Source organism: Narcine bancroftii, chromosome 3 (assembly GCF_036971445.1).
Source record: "Narcine bancroftii isolate sNarBan1 chromosome 3, sNarBan1.hap1, whole genome shotgun sequence".
NCBI classification, from domain to species: domain Eukaryota; kingdom Metazoa; phylum Chordata; class Chondrichthyes; order Torpediniformes; family Narcinidae; genus Narcine; species Narcine bancroftii.
The window spans coordinates 176825996-176850240 of NC_091471.1; the positions used below are offsets into that span (position 1 = coordinate 176825996).

A 24245-nucleotide genomic window follows, 5' to 3' on the forward strand; every position below is an offset into this window, starting at 1 on the left:
GCGGGACCTTTCTAATCATGTCATTGGTCCGTATATGGATCATGACAACTGGCTGCTCACTCTCCCTCTGAGAATGGTGTCAACACGATCTGAGATATTATGGACTCTGGCACCAGGGAGTTAACCTACCATCTGCGATTCTTGATCCCTTCCACAGAACCTCTTATCTGTCCTAACTATGGAAACCCCTATCACTACAGCTCATCTCTTCTCCTCCCTTCCCTTCTTAGCCACAGCATCAGACTCCATACCAGAGACGTGATTGTCATGGCTTGTCCCTGGTAGGTCGTTTCCCCTCCCCTCAATAGTATCCAATATGGTATACTTGTTATTGAGAAGACCGACCACAGCGGTGCCATTCACTGCCTGCCTTTTCCCTTTCATTCTCCTGATTGTCATGCAGCTACCTTCTTCCTAGATGTGTTAGCAACCCTGTAACCCTGGTCTCTTACCTCCTCAGCCTCCCAAATTATCCAGAGTTCATCCAACTCTAGCTCCATTCCTTAACTTTGTTTGTAAGGAGCTGCAGTTGAATGCACTTCTCTCAGATGAAGTCATCAGAGATAGGGTTGACTTCCCAGACAACCCACACTCTGAAAGAGGAGTATGTCCCTACCCTGGGTGTCATTCCCACTATCTCTACCCTGGCTATCATTCCCACTATCTATGATATGGAAAAAAACTTTAAAAAAAACCTGTCCTTACCTTGCCTCAATTCCTTCTTGCACCTTCTCCTTAGATTCTGTTCGCCAAAGCTTCACAAACCCAAGCCTCAAATTCCCACTCCTACACTGAGCCACTCACACACTGGCTGCTCCACTGTGTCCCTGCTTTACTTTTATTTGGCCCTGCTCCCAAATAGCTTTCTCACTCTATGACCTGATTGGTCTGCTGCTAATGCGCCAAGACCCGAGAGAAGCTCCCTGATTCAAATACTTTTCACCCTGACCTAGGTGTAGCTTTTATGCTCTGCAACATGATTGGTCCACTGCTAATGTATTCATTTAACTGTCCTGAATAAAGCAATGTTATCAAGAAAATATAAAACAGTTGGACAGACAACTTGATACTTGCAGGTAACTGGTGAGTGGACCAACAATTTGGCAAGACCAGGAATATGGTTTCCAGCAATTTAAGCTGAACTAACATAGTATCATGGGGAAAAGATGGCAAGACATGTGGTGGGAAGTGGAAGTAGTTTGGAAAAGGGGAGACTGAAGGCTTTGTTAAGAACACACAATTCACTTGTACTCCCACTGGCCTCAAGAAGAGATGGAAAAAGCACATTCCATTAAACCTGCCCCTACCCCTCCTCCATCTGTTTCTGATGAATAGACACAAGCACTAATGAATTCAAAATTGGTCTCTCAATTAAAATGGAATTCTGATTAAAATATGTTCATAAAGTATCCTCAAATGCCCTATTGTCCACTGGCAAAAAAAATTGACGTGGATGCCTTTGTACATTTTGGAGCTACATTCTTCACAATTAAGTATTTAATCACCACCCCATTCTCCATTAATTTCCCCCAAAGGCTGGCCTTCTCCTGCTCAATGTGATGGTTTCACCCTACATCAATTCAAATGTAAGGATTTCCTACTTTGTCATGTTCATCAGAAGGGGGATTCTGGACACTTAATTAAAATGCCATGAACAAAACTAGACCCCACTGAAGAATTTAGTCTGCCTGTGCTTAATGTGGATCGGTACGTAAGTTCAACAGAATAATAGCCAACTTTATATCCTAAGTGTTGTTGACTGCCTACAGATTTATAAAGCGATCAATATCTCATTTGGTGAGCCAGTACACCCATCCAAACAAGTTTATGAATTCAGTGACCAGAACAGCAATTTTCATAAGGCGTCAATGACAAGAGACAAGTATGGCCACTAACCTGTCCTTCCGAAGACTGGCCTTCAGGGCCAGAGAATAAAAGCTAAGGAGAAAAACAGAAATAAAAACAAAAACTGAAAACAGAAATGTAAATCGTAAAGTAAAGGTAACCAGTGGGAATAGGGATAAAGGAAGAAGAGGAAAGGTTTAAAGAAGAGAAAAATATTAGTATGAGATGAAAGCCTGCTAATGTAAATAAATAATTAAACTTCTTATCTCCATACATAAGCAAAGGATGCTGTGTTTTCAATATTACATACTTTTCCAATAAAAAATCAAAATTGAAAAATATATTTTACAACATGCAATTCATTTTATAATTATAAAATATTAATTTATTTCCATTATATCATGGGCTCACCTTTTCTTCTATTTCTTTGATTTGCCTTTTCTGGATTTCTATCTTGTCTTCCAATTCTCTAATTCTCTGAAAGAGACATCAGCCTATTAAGAACTATACAACAGATCCCATCATTTGTAAATGCCAACATGACGACAACTCTATGCAATTTCTACATCATAATCTCACTATGCTCGCAGGGAAAATTTTGTTATAGTGTAGACAAAATAAATGTATTATGTGGTCCATTTTTTAGATTAACTGCAAAGTAGGTGGGATATTATTTGACAGTAGAATATTAATCTGTTTGAAATACCTCTCATTCAAATGAATAAAGCAGTATTTTCAATGCCACCAATCATTTATGATCAAACGTTCAGGAACACAGTACAGTAAATTAGCTTTCAATATTACTTTTCTTTATAAAGATCTTTTTAATTAATAACACCAAGCTTCAAAAGAAATCCACTTTATTAAAAAGAGACAGAACATACAACTAAGGGAAATGCAGACACAAAAAGGCATTAGTGCCAAGATTGCAGGGCAATGTTCTGACAACTGGAGATTTAGGGTGATAATCTGTCTGAGGACAAAGGCCAATGTTGTCGCCAGCTGCTAAGCTACAAACCACTCAAGTGTTAAAACAAACAAATGCAATTGGATTTCAAATGCAAATGTCCCTATATTTTTTACTATCAGGTCCAGAAAATGTTTTGCTTCCCTGGGCAAGTGAAGCAAACACAATACATTATAACCACATGAACATTTTGTTCAAACTAAACTCATTACTTTTCAAGAGGAGAAAGGTTTGTCTGTCAAAACAGTTGAAACCAACCAACCTTTCTTGGAGCCTGCTTCCTCTCCCTCTGTTTCCAAGTCTTGTGTCAAATGAGCATTTTGTTGGAGCTACATAAGCGCAAACTCTGAGCGGACTTTCAAACCAGGAAGCTCATGCATAGAGTTACCATAGGAACACAAACTTAGAGGAAAGGTAAATTATCATTTTCTCAAATTCAAAGAATTCATTTGGCTATCATTGAGATTAATGAGGGAACATTATAGCTATATTTCTGCAAATTGGTGAGTACAATTCAACAACAGATGAATGTTTACAAACATTCTAGAGCTATTGTATTATGCATAAATGTATCATGCTTATAATATTTCATATCTGTATTGGAGCAATACTTCTAGCATATTCCGTTACTGAAACTCTATTAGCTTTTCAATAAATACGTACGTTGCAATATGAATGCCATAAAATATCGGCAATGTTTAAACAGTTAAAATGGAAATTTTTAATACTCCTTTGTGAAATTTTTATGTGTGTATTTGTCGGCACTGCTAATTGTTTTGCCACTGCACTATTTCTATAAATCAAAAAATGATGGTTTGGAGTTTATTTAGGCCACCACTAAATCAGTCCTACAAGTTGTAACAGAATAATTTTTCTCAATTTGACTTAATACCCACAAGCAAATGAATGCTCAGCAAAGGGAATCAACAGATGCACACTCTGAAAGCAAGTGTCTGCCTTACAATTACACGGCCCAGCAAACATTGACTATTCCAATCATAAACAAGCCCTTTGGCTCAATTAGTCCACGTCAACTAGCAACCATCCATTTACATTAATTCTGAAGTAAGGCCATTTCTATTTGCCGTTATTGTCATTAACCACTTCCACATTCTATTGTTCAACATACACTCCAGAAATTCTTCAATTTCCTTCAAGCTCCCCTTTTTAATCCTTATTTATTTAGGTATTTCCAAACAGGATGAGGCCAATGAAGTGGCAAGGTTGGCGTAGTGGTTAGCGCAACGCCTTTACAGCGCCAGTGATCGGGACCGGGGTTCGAATCCCATGCTGTCTGTAAGGAGTTTACACGTGCTACCTGTGTCTGCGTGGGTTTTCCCGGGGGCTCCAGCTTCCTCCCACCGTTCAAAGCATACCGGTGGTTGTAGGTTAATGGGGTACAAATTGGGCAGCATGAACTTGTGGGCTGAAATGGCCTGCTACCATGCTGTTATGTCTAAATTTTTTTTAAATTTAACCTTTAATTGAGTCTACCAGCCTTTGGGAAATTCTCTTTTATTCATTTATTTGTTTCTTACATCTTATCTCTTAATTTCTTGTGCAACTTGCCTCTAGCCACTTCCTTCTTTCTCTCCTACCATTTTCTTATTTTATTCATCATGCTGCTGCAGAGTTTGATAACTGTTGTTCCTTTTCTTACAGACACGATGTTATATAGGACAAAAACAGGACCTTACCTACCACGTCCACCCATTTACATTAATCCCATTCACCAGCATTTGGTTGCAAGCTTCCATCCTTGGGAATTGAAGTGCTTGTACAGATAGACCAGTAATGTGAGGGTAACTGTTACCACAACCAACTCAGGGAGAGTGTTTCACAATCAAGCCACTGCCTTGAGTGAAAGGATTCTTCTACAGATCTGTTATGAATGTCTTACCCCTTCTGCTAGTTTTTGACACTTTTATTTTGGAGAAAGGTTTCCTCATAATTTCATTAACCTTAATCAGGAACCCCACCACCCCCATCTCCTTTGCCTCTTCCATACCAAGTAAAACAAACCCATCCAATTTATTCTCCTCATAACAGAAACATTAATCCCAGGCAACAAACAAGTGACTCTCCTCTGCACCCTCCAGTGCCATCAAGCCCTATGGTGCAGTGATCAGGACTGCATGTAGAGCTCTATTGGTAATAAAACCAATGTTTTATAAAACTGTAACATAACCTCCCTAGTCTTACAGTTTCTACTCTGGGTAATGAGGACCAGTGTTCCATCTTCATCAATCTGCTATCTGCAGAGTTCCTTGGATTTGTACACCAATGTCCCTGTGTTCCTCAATACTCTTTTGGACTCTACAATTTTTTGCTTATATTCTACATTTTTTGTCCTCTAAAATGCATCATCTTGCACTTATCTAAATTCCAATCATCCATTTTACAATTCATGTAACACAGTTGTTCTCAACCTTTTTATTTTCACGCACTCACCACCTTAAGTAATCCCTTACTAACGCAGAGCACTAATGCCATAGGATGTCATAGGTGCTCTGTAGTTAGTAAGGGATTACTTAAGGTGGTGTGTGTGTGGAAAGAAAAAGGTTGAGAACCACTTCTGTCTTCTAAGAGCAACCCCTCACCAACCATCATGCCATTAGTTTTGTGTCAAACTTATCAATCATACTTCCTACATTCATATCTAAATCATAAATGAAAAACAGTAGGGGTCCAGAACTGAACCCTGCAGTAAACTACCAGTCACAGGATTCTAATTTTTTTCCAATACACTGATTACCATGAATCTTAAGTAAGACTTAAACAATTCAAGACCTGCAGGTGTAACCCTCACTCACTTATAGTTAGCAAACATCTTGTGCAATTCAGCCAGGATTAACAGTGACATAAATATAAGATTATTGGTGGTTGGAAGGTATCTTGGAAGGAAAGGGTTTATTGAGGTGCAGCAATTGTGGGTTAAGATGAAAGCATGCTGGGATATTGGGATAAAAGAACATAAGACACCAGAGCAGGAGTTGACCACTTGGCCCTTTGAATCTATCCTGACATTCAGTAGGATCATAGTTGGTCTGGTCTTAGTTTCTGCTCCACTTGCCTGCCATTTTGCCATACTGATCTCCCCCATAAATCTCCCCATCTTGACCTTGAAGTCATTGATTTATGGCAGTCAGACTGGGAAGTTGGACCCTGTGGGAGATCTGTGTCGCCACTCCCCACTCTCCACACCAGCGGAAGCCCTGATGTTACAGCAGCTCCGGCACCTTTTAGTTAAGGGTAATTCAACCTCATATTCCACCACTAGTCTCCCTGTTCTTTGCATGCTTTAGATTATCTTCAATGGCATAGTATGACTCTTTTTTTTAAAAATTCATTCAAATAAAACTCTCACCTTCCACTATCTCGAAGGGAAGAAGGTGCATGGAAACATCCTTGCTTCTAACATCCCCTGCAAATCACTTTCCACCCTGACTTCTCCAACAGTCCCATTTCTTCTTGGAACTGGAGCAACTTCTCGTTCTTTAGCAGCATGAGAAAAGTACCCCTCGGAGCCAGGAACCATGAAGGTTCAAGAAGTCAAATGGGGGAATTTCAAGGTAACTATGAACGGGTAATAAATGCTTGGCCTTCTGAATGTTTCCCAGGAATAAATGTTGATAAGCCAAGGGCAGATAGTAGAATGTCAGGGAAAAGGAGAAGAGGTCCTGCAACTATTTTGAAAAATTGCAGAAGTCAATGGAGAAGCTCTGGTGTTGTCTGGTGTGAGTGATCAATGGCACCCAGCTCCATGACTGAGAAATTCCGTTGCATTTCATTGGTAATCATGTTATTCAGTGAAATTGTTTGTACAGTTACTGGAAATAACTGATGTCAGTTCAGCATTAGCAAGTCTTGATTTAGGGTTCGAAAGTAAGAGCAGGAAATGCTGGAAATACTCCGCAGGGAAGGTTAGCATCTGTGGAAGGGGAAACAGAATAAGTCTTTCAGATGGATGGATATATCAGTAGAACTTGAAAAAAATTAATGCTTTAAAATGCAGAGAAATGGTAAGAGAGGGGGACAAACAAAAGTAAAATTTAGGGTGGAGTGGTGGTACTAGAATAGGAAATAAAAAAAGGTACTCTCAGAAGGTGTGCATGGAAATAGTACACCTGTACAGAAACACATTGATAGCTGATTAAGAGGTCCTTTAAGATTCACTATTAACTATAATGAAGGCAATTGGATTTGCAAATTTTACCCACAACACTGCAGGCGCATCTGAACTCTAATATTGCTGCTACAATGGACAACTAACCTGCAGTAACAAGTGGAGGCTAATCATCTGGTTATTGTTATAGTTAACATTCATGTTTTAATTACAACACTGTCAGGTTTTTAAGTAAATCCTATAATTTATTTCGACATTTTTTTCCATGTCTCTGATCGCCAGAATGAAATAGTCTACCAACAGCCAGAGCTTAGCAGGATGGCCTTGGGGGCACAACTCGGTAGGAGCTGCAAAATCGCAAAGGTCAGCATGGTTATGAATCTGTTGTGAGCCATGCTAGATGGTGCCCCTCCGTGAGGGGTGGGCTTCATTCAGCATGATTTGCCCTATTATCCCACATTGCTGTAGTCCACGTTGAGTCTGGGGATTGTCACGTGGCTGTTCACAAGATGAGACTAAGCTTCTGTTGAACATCGATGGATCAGTTTAGGAGAGCAAGGGCAGAAAGGTCACTGAGTGAGAGGGATGAAGATTTAACATGACAGATGACTGACTGGAAGCTGGGTGTCATATCTGCGGATTGAACACAATGCAGTGATCCAAACTGCATATCGTCTGTCCATTCCATAGGACACACTGAGGCCATACTCAATGTAGGTTATTATCGGGAACAAATAGCAAGGAACTTCAAAAAGAATTATTCCATTTTATTTTGTACCGAGGGGAAAAAAATGTTTTGTAATTTGTCAAGAAAAAATCCAGCAGCTGTTTCACAATCAACTTAATTGAGGCTTGGTGTGGTAAAATACACATTTATTTATTAGTACAGGAAGAACCAATAATCAATTTAGCAGTACAAATAATACCCTTTTGCTTTTCATATCAGCATAACAAAGAGTCTGACTGTACTTGCTGGCAATTAATGCAGAAATGGTACTGATGCTTCAGACAACACAAGGTGCAAGTATGTGTTTAAAATCAAATGTACAGTCTGTGTGAAATAAATAGAAGGGATTGTTTCTGTATTTTTGAAGCAAATGCCAAATTAAACTCATGCAGATTAACCATCTTGTTTCAACATGTTTTTAATATTTAAGTCTTCAGTATTGCTAATAAATCTTAATAAGGTTTATAATTAACTATTATAAATATAGTGCCTCATCCCTTCAGGTGTTAATTGTCACTGGATGTTTCAGAATTACCAAATGTAATTTTTTTTCTACTTTTCCTTTCCTTCTTTAGACCCAATTGCTTTATCCCCTTTTGTTTCTATGTCTGTGCCTGATAGATCATAGAATTCACCCAATCCAACTGACAATCCCTGATGAGTTCTTGCGATGTAAATTTACAATCCTTCAATTCGTTTGGCTGGTGGATGCACAGTTGCTGTTCCTTCACTCACATCCCAGACACCATTGCTTTTCCTAATTCTCACTGGGTGGCACAGCAAGCAACATCATTCACCAAATAAAAAGCACCTCTGGCTTACACCCATGGATAATTGCTTTGGAAAACTTGGCCAGTGATTTAATGATTTGGAAATGTATTTAATTTTGACCATAACCTCACTTCTAACGAGTACCACCTTCCAGAGAATTGATTTGTGAACATTTTCCCTCCATTTTTTTCACAAATCTGCGACACAAAATGCCTTTAAGTTGAATTGCTGCATTGTGTTTACTAACATCGTACAAAAATGACAACCTTTCCTCAGAAACATTAACCGCAAATGCTTGGCGCCCTCAAACAAGATCAAATCATTGAATTCAATACTAAGCCATTTGAGAATGAGAGAAAACATGATTTACGTTTGAAATCTTCATGGTCTCAGGCATCTGCGATTGTTGATTACCAAGACAAATCTGAGAGCAACTTGTCAGAATTGGCAAATCACTCTCTCATTCTTGAGGCCCGTTAATTGTGGATAAGCGGCAGAGCAATCAATCCAACTCCACTGGTTTCCTGAGTTCCAGTGGTGGATGCGATAAAATTGCTTATCCATGATTTTTGATGAGCCTTATTTTTTATTATCAAAACAATGAAAATGCTCAGTGCACAACACAGCCAGTGGAAAGAAAAATGACTCTGCTCCAGCTCTATTTGGGTGAAATAAAGATCTGTCACCAATGTGACAAATGATGAACTGGCCAAGTCCCTTTGAGATCTCGCAGTCATTTATCATTTGTACAATAAACATGAAAGGATAAGTTGTCGAGGTGAGCTACAATGATAAGAGCTCCCTGGTTTCTGTGCTCCTGAAATCAAAATAATAGGAAAAGCTGTGTGGTACACAGTGGGGTACATGGAGGGGTACACGGTGGGGTACAGGGTGGAGTACACGGTGGGGTACACAGTGGGTTACACAGTGGGGTACACAGTGGGCTACACAGTGGGGTACACTGTGGGGTACAGTGTGGGGTACAGTGTGGGGTACAGTGTGGGGTACAGTGTGGGGTACAGTGTGGGGTACACAGTGGGCTACACTGTGGGCTACACTGTGGGCTACACTGTGGGCTACACTGTGGGCTACACTGTCTGGTACACTGTGTGCTACACTGTGTGCTACACTGTGTGCTACACTGTGTGCTACACTGTGTGGTACACTGTGTGGTACACAGATCATGCAGTGAAGCCGAAGTCACAGAACACATGGCTGGCGTTGGTCACAGGTATTTCTCGTGAATCGATTTAACATTACATTTCATTGAGATTACATTAGAAACAGAAGACATTGGAAGTGATCAGCTTTTAATGAATATAGACCCAAAGAATGTGAAGTAGGGGTGAGACTGGGTGGGGGAGGGGAAGACCCAGGCGATGAAAAGTTCCATCTTTACTCCTGCCCCTCCCCCTAAAACACTTGGTTTCTCCTCGTCCCTCCCATCCATATCCACTGATGACTTCTTGTCTGTGGGCCTGTGCTCCTCCTTCTGCCCCTCACCCCATTGTTTTATTCAGGCACCTGCTGCTTTTTGCTCATACCTTGATGAAGGGTTCAGGCCTGAAACGTTGGTTGTGTGTCTTTATCTTAAAGGATGATACGTGACCTGCTGATTTTCTCCAGCATTCTTGCATTTTAGACTACAATCACAGCATCTGCAAATTTTCTGGTTTAAAACCACCCTATTTTGTTACTTCCATGTCCCTATCCCCCTAGCCCAGAACATTCTTAAAGCCTCACACATTTCATTTCCTCTCTGGCCATTGATCGCTACCTTGCTAACCTGATCATAACTTGGAAATCATTGGGAAGACCAAATAAACATTCCAAACCTGATTTATGATCCAAAGTATGTGAGACCACATAAAAATCCTCTTGCACCTTTTCTTTGCCTCAGTAGGTACAGTGGTAGGCTGCTGACAACCAGCCAGCCTTTGATACCTGTAAGGTCAGACTGTGGGGTCCACTGTTGTGCAACGGGCAATGCCAGTGTGAGCTGGCAGGATAACAGGGAAAGCCAAGCCCAATGGCAAAGTGACAGGGATGGCACAACCACAACTGCTGCCTCACAGAGAAAGGAAAGCAGTCCTTTCGTTCCCAGCAGCACTGGATCATTCAATTATACCAACTGTCTCCAATTTCCTCACAACATGTAGGAAGCCATTCAGTTCATCATGACTATGTTGTCTCACAGAGCAACCAGATTGTCCAAAAAATTTCCCCATCTCTCCCCATAATCTCATCAGAGTCTTTGTGGAAGGACAAATTTCTCAAAGCCCCTGAAAGCCTTTGATGAGCACAGAACCACAGGATGGCTGGCTGAGATTAAATAAGATCTTGCATGAGAGTGATCTCAACTCCCACTGTAGCACTGAGATATTAGCAGTTTGTAATGAACACTGCAGAGTAAGCGGCAAGAGCCATCATCAGGTACACCAAAGATGTTCCTTTTGGTTGGTGAATCTTGAGTATAGAAATAAGGATTACAATCTCAAAACACAGAGCAGGCCATCGAGGAGAAATTTCACCACTCTATACAGTACAGAAACCCTAGGGTCCATTATATCCATGCAGAACATTTAGATGTAATAACAATTCTGGCCTCTTATAATTTTATATACCTTTATCAGGGCACTCTTCAACTTCCTTAACAGCAAGGAAAAATTCCCAGACTATCCAATCTCTCCCTGTGACTAAAGTACTCCAATCCAGACTACATCCTGGTGAATCTCTTCTATACAATACTCTCTCCAATGCAATCATATATTTCCAATAGACAGGAGACTGCAGTAAACAGAGAGAGGTGAAAGGAGTTTTAATATTAAGTCAACAATTCTTTTTCACCCAGAGATGCTGCACGTTCCACTTAGTTTCTCTAACAGCTTGTTTTTTTCTTTGCTCCACATCCTTGCTACAGTTTCACAACCAGAACTGCGCACAATATGTGTTTCATAAAGTTCCAACATAATGACCCAACTTTTATATACCTGACCTTTGAAGACAAGTATGCTATATACCTTCTTCGTCGCTTTTTCTCTGTGTTTCCAGTTTCAGGCCATTATGAACTTTAGGCTTTTCTGTTTATCTACATTCCACAGTACTGTAGCATTTTCTGTACATCTTATCCCTACCCGGCTTCCCAAAGTGCATTATCTTGCACTTGTCAGAATTCAAATCCATCTGCCAATGCTCCAATCAACTTTCTGTCTGATCTACAGTGCCCTCCATAATGTTTTGGGCAAAAACACATGTTTTTTCATTTGTTTGCCCCTGTGCTTCAGTTTTAAATTTATAATCAAACAGTTCATATGTGATGAAAGTGCATATTCCAGAATTTATTAAAGGTTATTTGTATATATTTTGGTTTGACCATGTAGTTCCCCCCTTTCAGGGCACCATAGTGTTTGGGACATTTGGCTTCACAAGTGTTTGTGAATACTCAGGTATGTTTAATTGCTTCATTGGTTCAGGTATAAGGGAGCTAGGCTTGCCTCTAAGCTTTTGATCACCTTTGGAGTCTGTAGTTGCCATTTTACAAAATGAGGACCAGAGTTGTGCCAATGTAAGTCAAAGAAGCCATTATCAGGCTGAAAAACAAGAATAAAACAGTAAGAAACGTTGTTCAAAATCAACTGTTTGGAATTTCATTAAGAAGGAAGAGTGTACTGGTGAGCTCAGTAATTGCAAAGGGAAGACCTCCACTGCTGAGGACAGAAGAATTCTCATCATCATGAAGAAAAATCCCAAATGCCTGTCGACAGGCTACTGCTGGTGCGGACCCATGGAGACAGGGGTCCCGCAGAATCCAACCGCCCAGCCAACTGCCATCAGCTCTGCATAGGTTTTGAATGGCCCATTAAAGAAGCTGATGGTAGTTTTATTTAAAATACCGCAACTGTAGGGTCTGCGCCTCAGATGTTGGCACTTATGAATGGTAGCAGCCACGACGGGTTGCTGACTTCAGGAAACCAGAGGATTGGAGCAGGGACCAGACAACGGGGAGACCATCTCCCATCTGAGAAGAAGTACAGAAGTCGACCCATGGGATGGTGACCTCGGCGGCGGACAAGCAAGGGGGCCCTGCGGCTGAAAGATCCACGCATATGGTGGGCTGATAACAAATCAAGGCGAGGAAACCATGGAGGTTGTGGGCTGCTGGAAACTGGCAGCCGGGCTGTGGACTGCTGGAGACTGGCTCTAAACTGGCTGAGGGGGTACCAGGTGTCGGAACCGGGACGTGAGGGGGTGCCAAAGGCGCTGATGGTGTTGGCGGTTCAGATCTGGAGCTCCGGTCGCCAATGGTTTGGACCGGGCTCTGTGTGGCTGCAAAAGCACTGGAGGCAATTTTACGGATGCTCGGTGACTCTGCTTCTCTTTCTCTGACTGTAAGAGGCACTTCAGGAGATGGCAATTCTATCTGCCTTACAGTAGGCAAAAACAATTCCTTGTAATATGACAACGCTTTATTAAATGACAATAAATTGAATCTCGAAGATGCAAACTAGTTAGCCACAGAAACAGGATGGCCAGATTACAGTTTGCCAAGAAGTACCAGATTTAAAAGAATCTGCAGAATTCTGGAAAAATATCTTGTGGACAGATGCGACCAAGATTAACCTGTATCAGAGTGATGGCAAGAGCAAAGTGCGGAGGCGTAAAGAAACTACCCAAGATCCAAAGCATACCTCCTCATCTGTGAAACATGGTGGTGGGGGTGTTATGGCCTGGGCATGTGTGGCTGCTACAGGTACTGGCACACTTATCTTCTTTGATGTAACTGCTAATGGCAGTAGCAAAATTAATTCTAAGGTGTACAGAAACATCTTATCTGCTCAGGTTATTGGACAGTGCTTCATTCTACAGCAAGGCAATGATCCCATACAAAGGCATTTTTCAAAGCTAAAAACTGAAAAATTCTTGAATGGCCAAGTCAGTTGCCCGATTCAAATCCAACTAAGCACGCCCTCCATATGCTGAAGAGAAAAATTAAGGGGACCAGCCCTCAAAACAAGCAGGAGCTGAAGATGGCTGCAGTAGAGACCTGACAGGCGTCTATGAATCACAGTCTTCAATCAGTCGTTGTATGCAAGGGACGTGTAACGAATACTAAACATGACTACTTTAATATACATACCATTGCTGTGTTCCAAATCTTATGATGCCCTGAAATGAGGGAACTACCAGTATATAAAATGCTGTAACTTCTACAAGGTCAGATCAAAGTGTACACAAATACCTTTTAAGAAAATCTGGAATGTGCACTTTAATTACATGTGAATTGTTTAATTACAAATTTAAAACCGGAGCACAGGGGCTAATAAAGGGGGGAAAAAAATGTGCCTTTCTCCCAAACATTATGGAGGGCACTGAATCTCCTGCTGTAGCTTTAGTCGATCTTCTTACTTCCCAAAACATCACCAACTTCCATGTCATCTGCAAACTGATCAACTATACCTCCGACATTCACAGCCATGTCTTCAATAAATGTCAGAAACAGTAAGAGACTCAGCACCAATCCTTGCAAAAACCACTTGTCACGGACTTCCAACCAGAAACGCATCCTTTCTCCATTACCCTCTGCCTCCCATCACCACGATAATTTTAGTTCTAAAAGTTAGGGTGTGCTTACTGATGACTTGCCAGGGCTCCAGTTCTCAGCCTTCCTCCTTACTCATTAATATCATAGATCCCACACTGGACTTCACTGTTCCATTACAAGAACTCAGAAATGGCCACATGACCAGAACATTTTCTCTGAAGTGATGTCTTTTAGTGATATTATCTAGGACACCAGAGAGAATGCCCTTGCTCTTCATCAGACTGCACCATGAGAACCAATGGGGTAAATGGTTTTACTGGAGGGACAGAAATGCAAAGTTAAGCTTATTGAATGGCAGAATAAGCTTGATAGGCCAAATGGTTTATGCAGTTTCTAATTCATCTGGCTCTTGTTGCAGCCTCAAGTAATTTTGTTACCTATGTCTTTGCAGTGGGGGGGCGGGGGGATTTAATCTTTTTGACCATCAGCAACACAATGATTTTGGTGGAGAGATTTTGCAAATCAGGTTCCACCATAATTCATGGATTTGTGATCTTTTGCTTTCTTCTCCAAATAACGCAGAAAAAAAATCATGACTTAAGAATGGACGGCTCTCCATGGAAGATAAAAAGCAAAAGTTGAATGGGTACACAGAAATGAAAGAACAACTGGGCATGGCAGAGTTAGTGCAACGCTATCACAGTGACAGCAACCCGGGTTCGAATCCAGAACTGTCTGTAAGGAAAGAAGTAAAACAGGAAAGTCTGCAGATATCGTGGTTGAAGTAAAAACTCAATGCTGGAGAAACCCAGCAGCTCAAAGAGTGAACCTTATATGGCAGAGGTGAAGATACATTGCCAATGTTTTGGGCTTGAGCCCTTGATGAAGGTATATCAAATGCATTGTTTGACCTGCTGAATTTCTGCAGCATTGTGTTTTTACTGTCTGCAATGAGTTTGTATGTTTTCCCCATAACCAGTGTGGGTTTTCTCCCGGTGCTTCCATTTCCTCCCAACTTCCAAAAGGTACAGGGATGATAGGTTACTGGGTGTAATTAGGCAGCATGGATTTCATGGTCCAGAAGAGCCTTTTACCATGGTTGTATATTAAAATTAAAAAAATAAAACTATCAAATCTGTGCTTTTATTTAATATTCATCAATCCTTCAAATCTGTTTGTCTTGATTTAAGGGACTTCCAATATTATTTTATCCAGGAATACTCTAGTCAGGAAGCAAACAAAGTCTAATCGAAAAAATTGAACTTGATGTAGTATCTATTAGTACAAACATCAAAACCAACTGTGCACCTAAAATCGTTAAAGTGAGCTTGAAAATCCAGTGCCCATAAGTCAATGATGAACACAAGTTCCTTCCGTCTTGCCACCATGTTCCCCCCTTCCCTTCTCACTTGAAACTCTAAAGAGCACAAGTACCATTTCACTTCTGCAAATCACCCATTCTAATGACTCAGGGTAAACTTGACAAAATATGAGTTTTATGCCGTGAGCCACATGCACTAGAAGCTGGCCATCTTAACACATCTCACAATGAGCTCCGTGAAACAAGCCAAGGGGTGTTCATCCATCATCTTGAGTTGAATTTTAGCTTTGATCCTGGAAACCAGTAATTTGCAAAGAGGTGAAGCCGATGTTAACCGCACGTTTAACAATAGGCCCACAGTCCCCACCTAACCTTGAATCTTGTGTTACCTTTAAGGCTCAATGTGTTAAAACAAATTCAATACTGAAATAACCATTCTGAAATGACAAATTGTGCAACCCATATTTTTATGTAGCAACAAGTAATTATTCTATTGAACTACTAAAAGACAAATCCTCTGCAATGTACATGTGCATTTTGTGTTTTTAACATGGAACATTTATCTTTGGAACTTATAAGCAACCTGGGTACGTTAACAAGTACTGCACCAAATGAGAAGATTAAAACACCTGATGGAAATGCATTTAGACCACTACTGATTCTGAAAAAGAAAGCAATAAAGGACAAAAAAAAAATCAAAATGAATCAACATTAAAAGGGAATAAGTTAGTCTATTGACATTGCAATGATCAAAATTCTAATTTAGAGGAATGTCTAGTTTAATTGAACTGAGTAGCACTGATAGCCGAGGGGCCTGCACTATACCTGATGGGCATGTTGCAGCAGTTCCATACGCTCCTGTAAGATTTGACCATCATACTCCCGGCTCTGTCTTAGGACTTGACGTCGCCACTTCTCCACCGCCAACTTCAACTCTTCCTTTTGCTTCTCGGTCAGTGTCTCACTTACTCTGTTCCCAGGACACTGCTGTAAGGTGTTATACAGTGTGGCCTCCAGCTCCTGGATTTGCTGAGGAAGAGAATATACATATTTTATGAAAAATTGCTAACCCATTAAAAAACAACCATCCCAGAAGGAAAGCACAAACTGTATTCTGTCATTGCAAAGCATTGTACCAGTGCTCACAGGCCAATGGATCAGATTTCAGTTGCGAGGCTGCCACACTCTGATCAAGCATGAGCATCAAGAACAATTAGGGCTACTTCGTGATGGGTCAAACACAGCAAAAATCCCACAGAATGTCAGCCTTTTGTTTGAAAGCTTACGCTGCACTCGAGTTGCTATTAGTAACCAATGACACAGGTAGCCGGTGTTTGATAACAACAGTTGAAGCGTTTCAATTGATAACAAGCATATCCAATTCCAATCTGAAGGCTGGGACCCAGAACGCCACATTCCACTGATAACAAAAGCAGATTGGATCCTGCAAACCCATACACGACAAACTCGTTTGAAACATACAGCCCTGAAGCTTCTCAATGGTCTCTGTGTTTCCATCAACGTTGCTGTAGTAACTCAGTATGAAGAGTGACAGCAAGAATGCTTTGGCAACAGTCACTACCCCTGTTATCTGCAAGCAGCAGGCCCCACTTTAATGCTACACATTACCAAGATGAGATGCTGCAGCTCTTAGACACAGTTCCAGTTTCTGATCAAAACAAACCTGTAGGCTTGCAATTCACCAAGATCAGAATCTTACCATTTTAGATTAAAGCAAATAAACACGTCAATGTAGCTAATTTAATTGTGTTTGTGGCTGTGTCAACACTGTTGACTTGGTAAACGTGACAGAAGCACGTCTAACTGCATTGTATTCTCTTTGGTTAGAATTTGGGAATTCAGAAAAAGCTGCTTGTGAGCACTGCAAGTTTAACCAGCTGGAATCACCATTGCTTTTCTGAACACCTCCAGCATTTAATTTGTGATGATATCATTGCTCCAGTTTTTTTTTTGGAAAAGATTAATGAGGGGCATAGACAGCCATCTTCTCTTTCCCAAGATATCGGTTTAAGGCGAGTGCAGGAATGTTTAGCGGAGAAATCAGAGGATTTTTTTTTAAAACAGAGTAGTGGATGGCTAGGATGCACTGATAGGGCAGTGGCTGAAGCTGATACAATGACATTTAAAAGCCTCTAACATTGGCAAGAAAAACAAAGGGAATTGTGAAGGAGGGAAGGGTTAGACTGATCGTGGAGTAGGTTTATAAGGGGTCAGCACAACATTATGGGCCAATCGGGCTACACTGTGCTGAACTGTTCAGCCTTGAGTTTTACACCTGATCAGTAGCAATAAACGGCAATGTGGAAGTGACAGCATATTGTCCTCTTCCACCAAAGTCCAGCTCTAGACAGGCGAGAAGAATGAATTTCAGAGCAGACCACAGTTCATTATAGCTTGTTTAGATTACCAACCAAAGAAATTCTGTAAGCCAAATGTTTTCAGATGGGTTTGTTAACAGCTACTCTTTTTAACCTGTGTCTTCAAGTTGTTCAATTCTGAGAACCAACTACTTTGAAAAACTGTAAATATCTGTTGATGTTATAATGAATAATCAGGATTATTCCTGATTATCTGGGTGAATAATCAGGAAAGAAATTATAGGCTGAAGTGCTTTTGGATAAAAGTAGGCCATAAGGTGACTATGAAATCCTTTAGATTGTGGAATAGTTTCATAGGGTAGATACAGAGATGTCTTCTTTTCTAAGGGTTAGAAATATATTAACATTAACCAAATAAAAATTCAATGAGGAACACAATGCGGGCAAGGGACAGTAGATCTTGCTGTTATGTTGAGTAGGTGAAGTAAACAGAGGCATGAAGAAGACAACTATGTGAATGCATATGAGAGAAAGGAAAGAGAACGTACTTGTTTTCAAATCTTTCCTCAGTTTCAATCTTTTCTATTCTCTGCAATCACCTCCTTCCCTATTATATCATTCATTCTCCAATTTTAGTATCAGTCCTGAATCGTCACTTCTCAGGGCCTAAAACTGAGAATTTCTTCCCAGAACTTCACTATATTTTACATCTCATTCCTATCAATTATTTAAAGCTTTGCTCTGGAGCCAAGATTTTGGACACATGACACATTATTGTCATGGTGTCATTTTGATTGATGCCTTTCTGTGAAGTATTCTTATATTTTTATTGCATTGAAGTTGATCTTTAGCTACCTCTGTTATAAGATTATTATTCAAGGAAGCAGGAGGGTTGTGTGGAGAATAACGATTGGCTCTGGACTTCTCAGTCAAGTGATCAAAATAATGAAGAACAACTCCTATGACCTTTTATCAAGGGTTGACATTCTCCAAAATCCATCAGTTCCGTTACCACCACTGTGGCACCTTGTCATTTCTTTCCCCCCCCCTCCACCTTTTTTGGTGAAGGGGCTTCCCCTCAGTCTCACCCCCTCAGTGTCTAGTAATGGGAGGACTCTTCCGCACAGCCCCCTCACATCAAGTCTCAGAGTGTTTCTCAGCACATACTCCTGCAGCCAGGAATCTGCCAGTTGGCAGTATTTCTGGACTAACATCTCAGTCTGCTGAAAGACCAACAGGTTTCAGGCAGACCAAAGGATGTCTTTCATTGATTTGATGGTCCTCCAGCAGTTCTGGATGTCAGATTCAGAGTGTGTCCCCAGGAACAATCCTTAGATGAGAGAGTCCTCTGTCACACTGCTGCTGGGCATGAACTATGACAAAGCCCCTTGCATCCTTCTCCACATACCCTTTTCGAATCTGCATTAAGCAGACCCCACGGGCCGATTGGCCTACTTCTGCTCTTCTATTTTCTGATGTATGTGTGTGATATCTGATCAAAGGGCTTTTCTTGGTCTGAGCTGACCAGGCAGATGTCCATCCCCCTATCCTGCACATAATAGTGTCCCTGAGTAGCTCGAGGCTGCCAGATCTTCCTGCCCAGAACCATGCAGGTCTGGTCTGGGTGGATCACCTGCCCCACAGTAGACTTGACTCAATTGGCAATGACCTTGGACAGGATTTTGTAGTCCACATTTAGCAATGAAATGGGTCTTCAATTCCTGATATCCTCCTTCTCCCCCTTCTGTTGAAGATGAGGGTAATGATGCCCTTCCTCATGGAGTTTGACATACTGCCTGCCAGGAGCATAGTGTTGTATACTTCCAGCAGGTCTGGGCCCATAGTGGCGTGTACAACTCAGCCTTTAGGCCATCACTTCCAAGAGTCTTAACGCAACTCAAAGGAATGGGATCGTCAGCTCCCCCAGAATAAATGGCTGATCCAGACATTCCTGCTTGCTGTTGTCCAAGACTTCCATGATAGAGGATAGAATGTTTTGAGAGGCCATTCTGTCTGTAGCCTTAGGGTCACACAGATTGGGATAAAAGGATTTGCCAATCCTATGTATGTCTTGTGTTGTTCTGTGCAGAAGAGCCACAAGGATGTTACTTAAAATTAACATTCAGGGATGGGCTGATATGTGGCAAGTGCCACCATAGTGTCAGGCAATGAGAACCTCCAACAAGAGAGAATCTAATCACCTACCCTTAACCTTTAAATGGAATACTGTTACCATCAATATCCTGCCTCAAAGCTCAACGAAGGAGAAACATAACTTAATTTGAGAGTCAGAAACTGGTATCTAATGGGGAATGGGGAAAAGAATCCAATTCACTTCCTGACACCCCAAGGCCCTTCTTTCATTGGAGCACAATTCATCGTTTCTTGGAATAGTCTCTACTCATTTGGATGAGTGCTATCCAATCACCATCAAGAAGTTCAACACCACCCAAAAGTAGTCCACATGATTGGCCTTTCCTCAACCCACCTGACCTTCATCCTCTCCACAGCCTTCCGACAGTGACTACAGAATGCATAATTTTCAAAATGTACCATATGTATTGGCCAAAGTCATTCCAATGACACAGCCCAAATCCGTCAGCTCTGCCACGGCAGCAGAGCACCACCACCGACAAGTTTCCCTTCACGTTGCACCCCATGCAGACTAGTTTTCACCTTCACTGGATGTAAATCCAGAACTTTCTATCCAGAATCAGAATTTATTGTCATGAGGGCAGCATGGTTGGCATAGAGGTTAGCATAACACTTTTACAGCACTAGCACTTTGGACCAGGATCTGAATCTCTAAGGAGATTTGTACTCCTCTGTAAGGAGTTTGTACATTCTCCTCATATATCCGTGGATTTTCCTGTGGATTTTCCCCAGGGAAAACCTCCAGTATCCTCTCACTATTCGAAAGGTACCAGGGGTGCAGTTAATTGGGTGGAAATTGGGCAGCACAGACTTGTGGGCTGAAATGGCCTGTTACTGTGCTGTATGTCTAAATTTATAAAAAATTGAAAATGGGTTAATTTTGCAGGAGCATTAAAGATGCCATAAATTACATTTATAAATTCGTGTAAATGAAGAGAAAAAGTGAGGTAGTATCTGTGGTTCATTGTCCATTGAGAAATTTGATGGCGGGGGTGGGGGTGGGGGAGAAGCTTTTTTGTACTGTTGTATGTTAGTTTTCAGGCAACTCTAACACCTTCTTGATGGTAGCAGTGTGAAGTGGGCATGGCCTCGATGTTTAGGGTCCTTGAGGATGGAGACTGCTTTCTTGAGACACCACTCTTGTAGATGTCCTTAATGATCATGATGGCACTGGCTGAGTTCACAACCCTGTCGACCTTTTCTCTCCTGTGCATTGGCACCTCCATCCTGGGCATGATACATCCAGTCAGAATGCTCTCCATGGTACACCTGTAGAAACTTGCAAGTCTTTGGTGACATATCAAATTTCCTCAAATGCTTAATGAAGTATAGCCACTGGAGAGCCTTCTTCATGGTTGCATAAACATGAAGGCCCCAGGATGGATCTTCAGAGATATTCGGGCAGAAAATGTTGACACCCAGGAGTTTGAAGTTCTTTACCCTTTCCACTGCTGTCCTATTGATGAGGACTGGTTTGTGTTCTCCTGGTTTCTTCTTCCTGAAGTCCACAATCAGTTCTTTAGTTTTGCTAACATTGAGTGCAAGGTTGTTGTTGTGACACCATTCAACTCTCTGATCTATCTTACTCTATCTTCCTGTACGTTTCCTCATTGCCATCTGTGATTCTGACAACAACTGTGGTGTCATCGGCAAATTTGTGACATTTGAATCGCGCCTGGACACACAGTCATGGGTGTAGAGAGTAGAACACTGGGTTAAGCATGCATCCTTGAGGCACACCTGTATTGATTGTGACAAGGAGAAGAAGACATTGTTGCAGATTCGTACTGACTATGGTATTCTGATGAGGAAGTCAAGGATCCAGTTGCAGAGGGAGGTGCAGAGGCCCAGGTTTTGAAGCTTGCTGACCAGTACTGAGGGTATGATGGTGTTGAAAGCTGAGCTGCAATCAATTAAAAGCAGCCTGATGTACATGTTGCTGTTGTATGGCTGATCCAGGGCTGAGTGGAGAGCCCGTATGATTGCATCTGCTGTGGAGCGATTAAAGCAGATGGTGAATTGCAGTGGCTCCAAGTCTCAGGTACAAGTTAATTCTGGTTATGTCCAACCTCTCAAAGCAGTTAATCATGGTAGATGTGAGACTGGACGATAGTCCTTGAGGCAGCTCACTCTGCCAAGTGAGAGCACCTTCACCTTCAAGAACCCGTTTCACCACCTCCTCATCAAAAGCACTGAGGGATGGGAAATAATGCTGGCCTTTTAATGCACAAGGGTTAAAAGTTGAGGCCCTAACAAATTTAGTAGTAGTATTCGTAATTATCCAAAAATCAGGAATAGGCCCAACTCCTGGTAAAGCTGCTAATGTGCTATTCATAAAACAAGCATGGCAATGTTAAATTTCCACATGCAATTTTTGCTTTTAATTTCTTCCCATCTTCTGTTGTTCCACAACATAGGACTAACAGATGTGACAAAGTGAACATACAAACTAGGTGAGGCAGTAGACACCTTTGCCCCTTCAAGTCTTCTCTGTGAGTCAATAATGAATTGATTTGTAATATCAAGACCACATTCCAGTTCACCTCCCTGTTTATCAAAGAATATATCTATTTGTCTTTAAAAATGTTTCAAGAATGATTCCACCACTCTTTGAGTAAGAGAATTCCCAAATTATTTTAGTTTTCTTTTTAATTGTTCAAACAAACCAATCTCTCCCCTTCTCATTCTGTTACCCCAATGCTAGACATAAATTATTCAAACTTATTGCATCTAGACTCTGCACTGTTGCCATACACCAAGGAATGTTGATTGGTGTTCCTACCATGTAGGCATGGTCCAGAGATTGTTTCCTGTAGTCCAGCTCCTCTTCCAAATAGCCCTTCTGCTTGCTAAACAGCTCCTAGCAAGAGAGAATAAAAATATTCACCTTTCAGCAAACAGCCTGATCTGAATGAATTGCCCAATTTTTATTAAAAAAAAAGAAAATGTGCAAATATTTAGCAGGTATTCGGGCAGAAAATGTTGAAAGGAACATTTTCCAGGTCAATCTTTCATCTGAAATTAGAACCTGAACATTGTAAGGGGAAAAGCCTGGAAGGAATATCTGTGTTCGGGTGAAGAGTGAATGAGAAAGAAGGTGGAACTGCCATCTGAGGATGAGTGGTGAAAGCTTACTAATCACAATTGATTTGTCTGGATGAGATGAAAATAGAAGATGAATGAGAAGACAGCAGAGTTAAAGCGAAACATCACTGGAATCATGAGACCTAGACACTGCAGTTGCTAGAAATCTGAAATAAAACAAATATTTAATGTTTGATTTAAATATTTAATTTAAATTTAGACTTAAAGCAGGGTAAAGCCTATGAGCCCATGCTGCCCAAGTACACCCAATTGACTTACAACCCTGGTACTTTTTGAATGGTGGGAGGAAACTGGTGTCCCTGGTCCACAGAGCCATGGGGAGAATGTACAACTCCTCGCTGGATTCGAATGCTGGCCCTGATCACTGGTGCTGTACTAACCAGTACGCTAACCATGCTGCCCCCAAATCTGGAAACATTTTTGGCATTTTCTCTTTGCTTATTTGAAGTGCTCGTTCTGAGCACATTTTTGCTGCCACTCTATTATACTGTCGGTTGTTTCGCACCTTACACCTTGCTTCTTTCTGTCACTCCTATTTCAATGGCACTAGGAAGTAGCGCTGCCCATGCAATTCACCATCAACAAAAGCAGAGATGCTTCTTATGGGATTGGACTTCAAACTCACTCCGCTGACCACACTCTCAGGAGAATTGATCAGGTAACCGGCTAACACGTTTGGAGAGTCTCACCATGTAAACAAACATTCTTTTCTTATTTCTCATGCAGCTTGACTCTCTTCTTGTTAAACATGCTCTGGGGCAGCAGGACATTCACTCCTTTAACAAAAAATCATTGGACAAGTCTTTGAACTGCACCTGGAAGCATGTAAATGTGTTTCCCAGTGTGCTCCTCTATTAAGCTCTAGAGAAGTGCACAGTGAGAACATATTGCTTATTATCCTTTTTAACTGTTGCTTTTCGATAATCTTCATTTCATTGGGATGCCCCAAAAAAACTGCATTTTTCATGCTGCTGAGTCAAATGCAGAGGACGAGTTTGCTCTATCTAGCTCGTCCTTCGGTTCGAAGAAGATGCGTTGTTGTGCAGTTCATCTGTGGATACGAAGGTGACTTTGCAGTCCCAGTCTGGAAGCGCAAAGTCTAGCTCAATGGGGGTACTGGGTCTGTTTTTGTAGTATCTGTGGCTGCTGCTTTGTGATGCCGTTCACGATTTTCCATCAGTTTTTGGCAGCGCCTGTCTTCAAAACTGGTGTAGGCTTCATCATAGCACAGGGCTTACCAATGGATTCTGTCTGCAGCCACAGCTTCTAATTCTCTTAGCTGGATGTCACAGTAGTGTAGGGGTTCCTTCTCAGCATCTTTATAGCACTTGTGTGGACAACCTGGAGG

At 41.3% G+C, this 24245-nt stretch overlaps 1 protein-coding gene across 1 annotated transcript; it reads right to left on the minus strand.

Annotated features, from left to right (window-relative positions):
- Positions 1–1833: 1833 nt before the first annotated feature.
- Positions 1834–23292, minus strand: LOC138756730 (janus kinase and microtubule-interacting protein 2-like). Its single transcript, XM_069923117.1, has 5 exons — positions 23167–23292; positions 22575–22652; positions 16125–16328; positions 2257–2322; positions 1834–1938 (listed from the first exon to the last, which is right to left on the minus strand). The coding sequence occupies exons 1-5, from the start codon at positions 23290–23292 to the stop codon at positions 1834–1836; spliced, it is 579 nt and encodes a 192-aa protein (XP_069779218.1).
- Between the last annotated feature and the right edge of the window lie 953 nt (positions 23293–24245).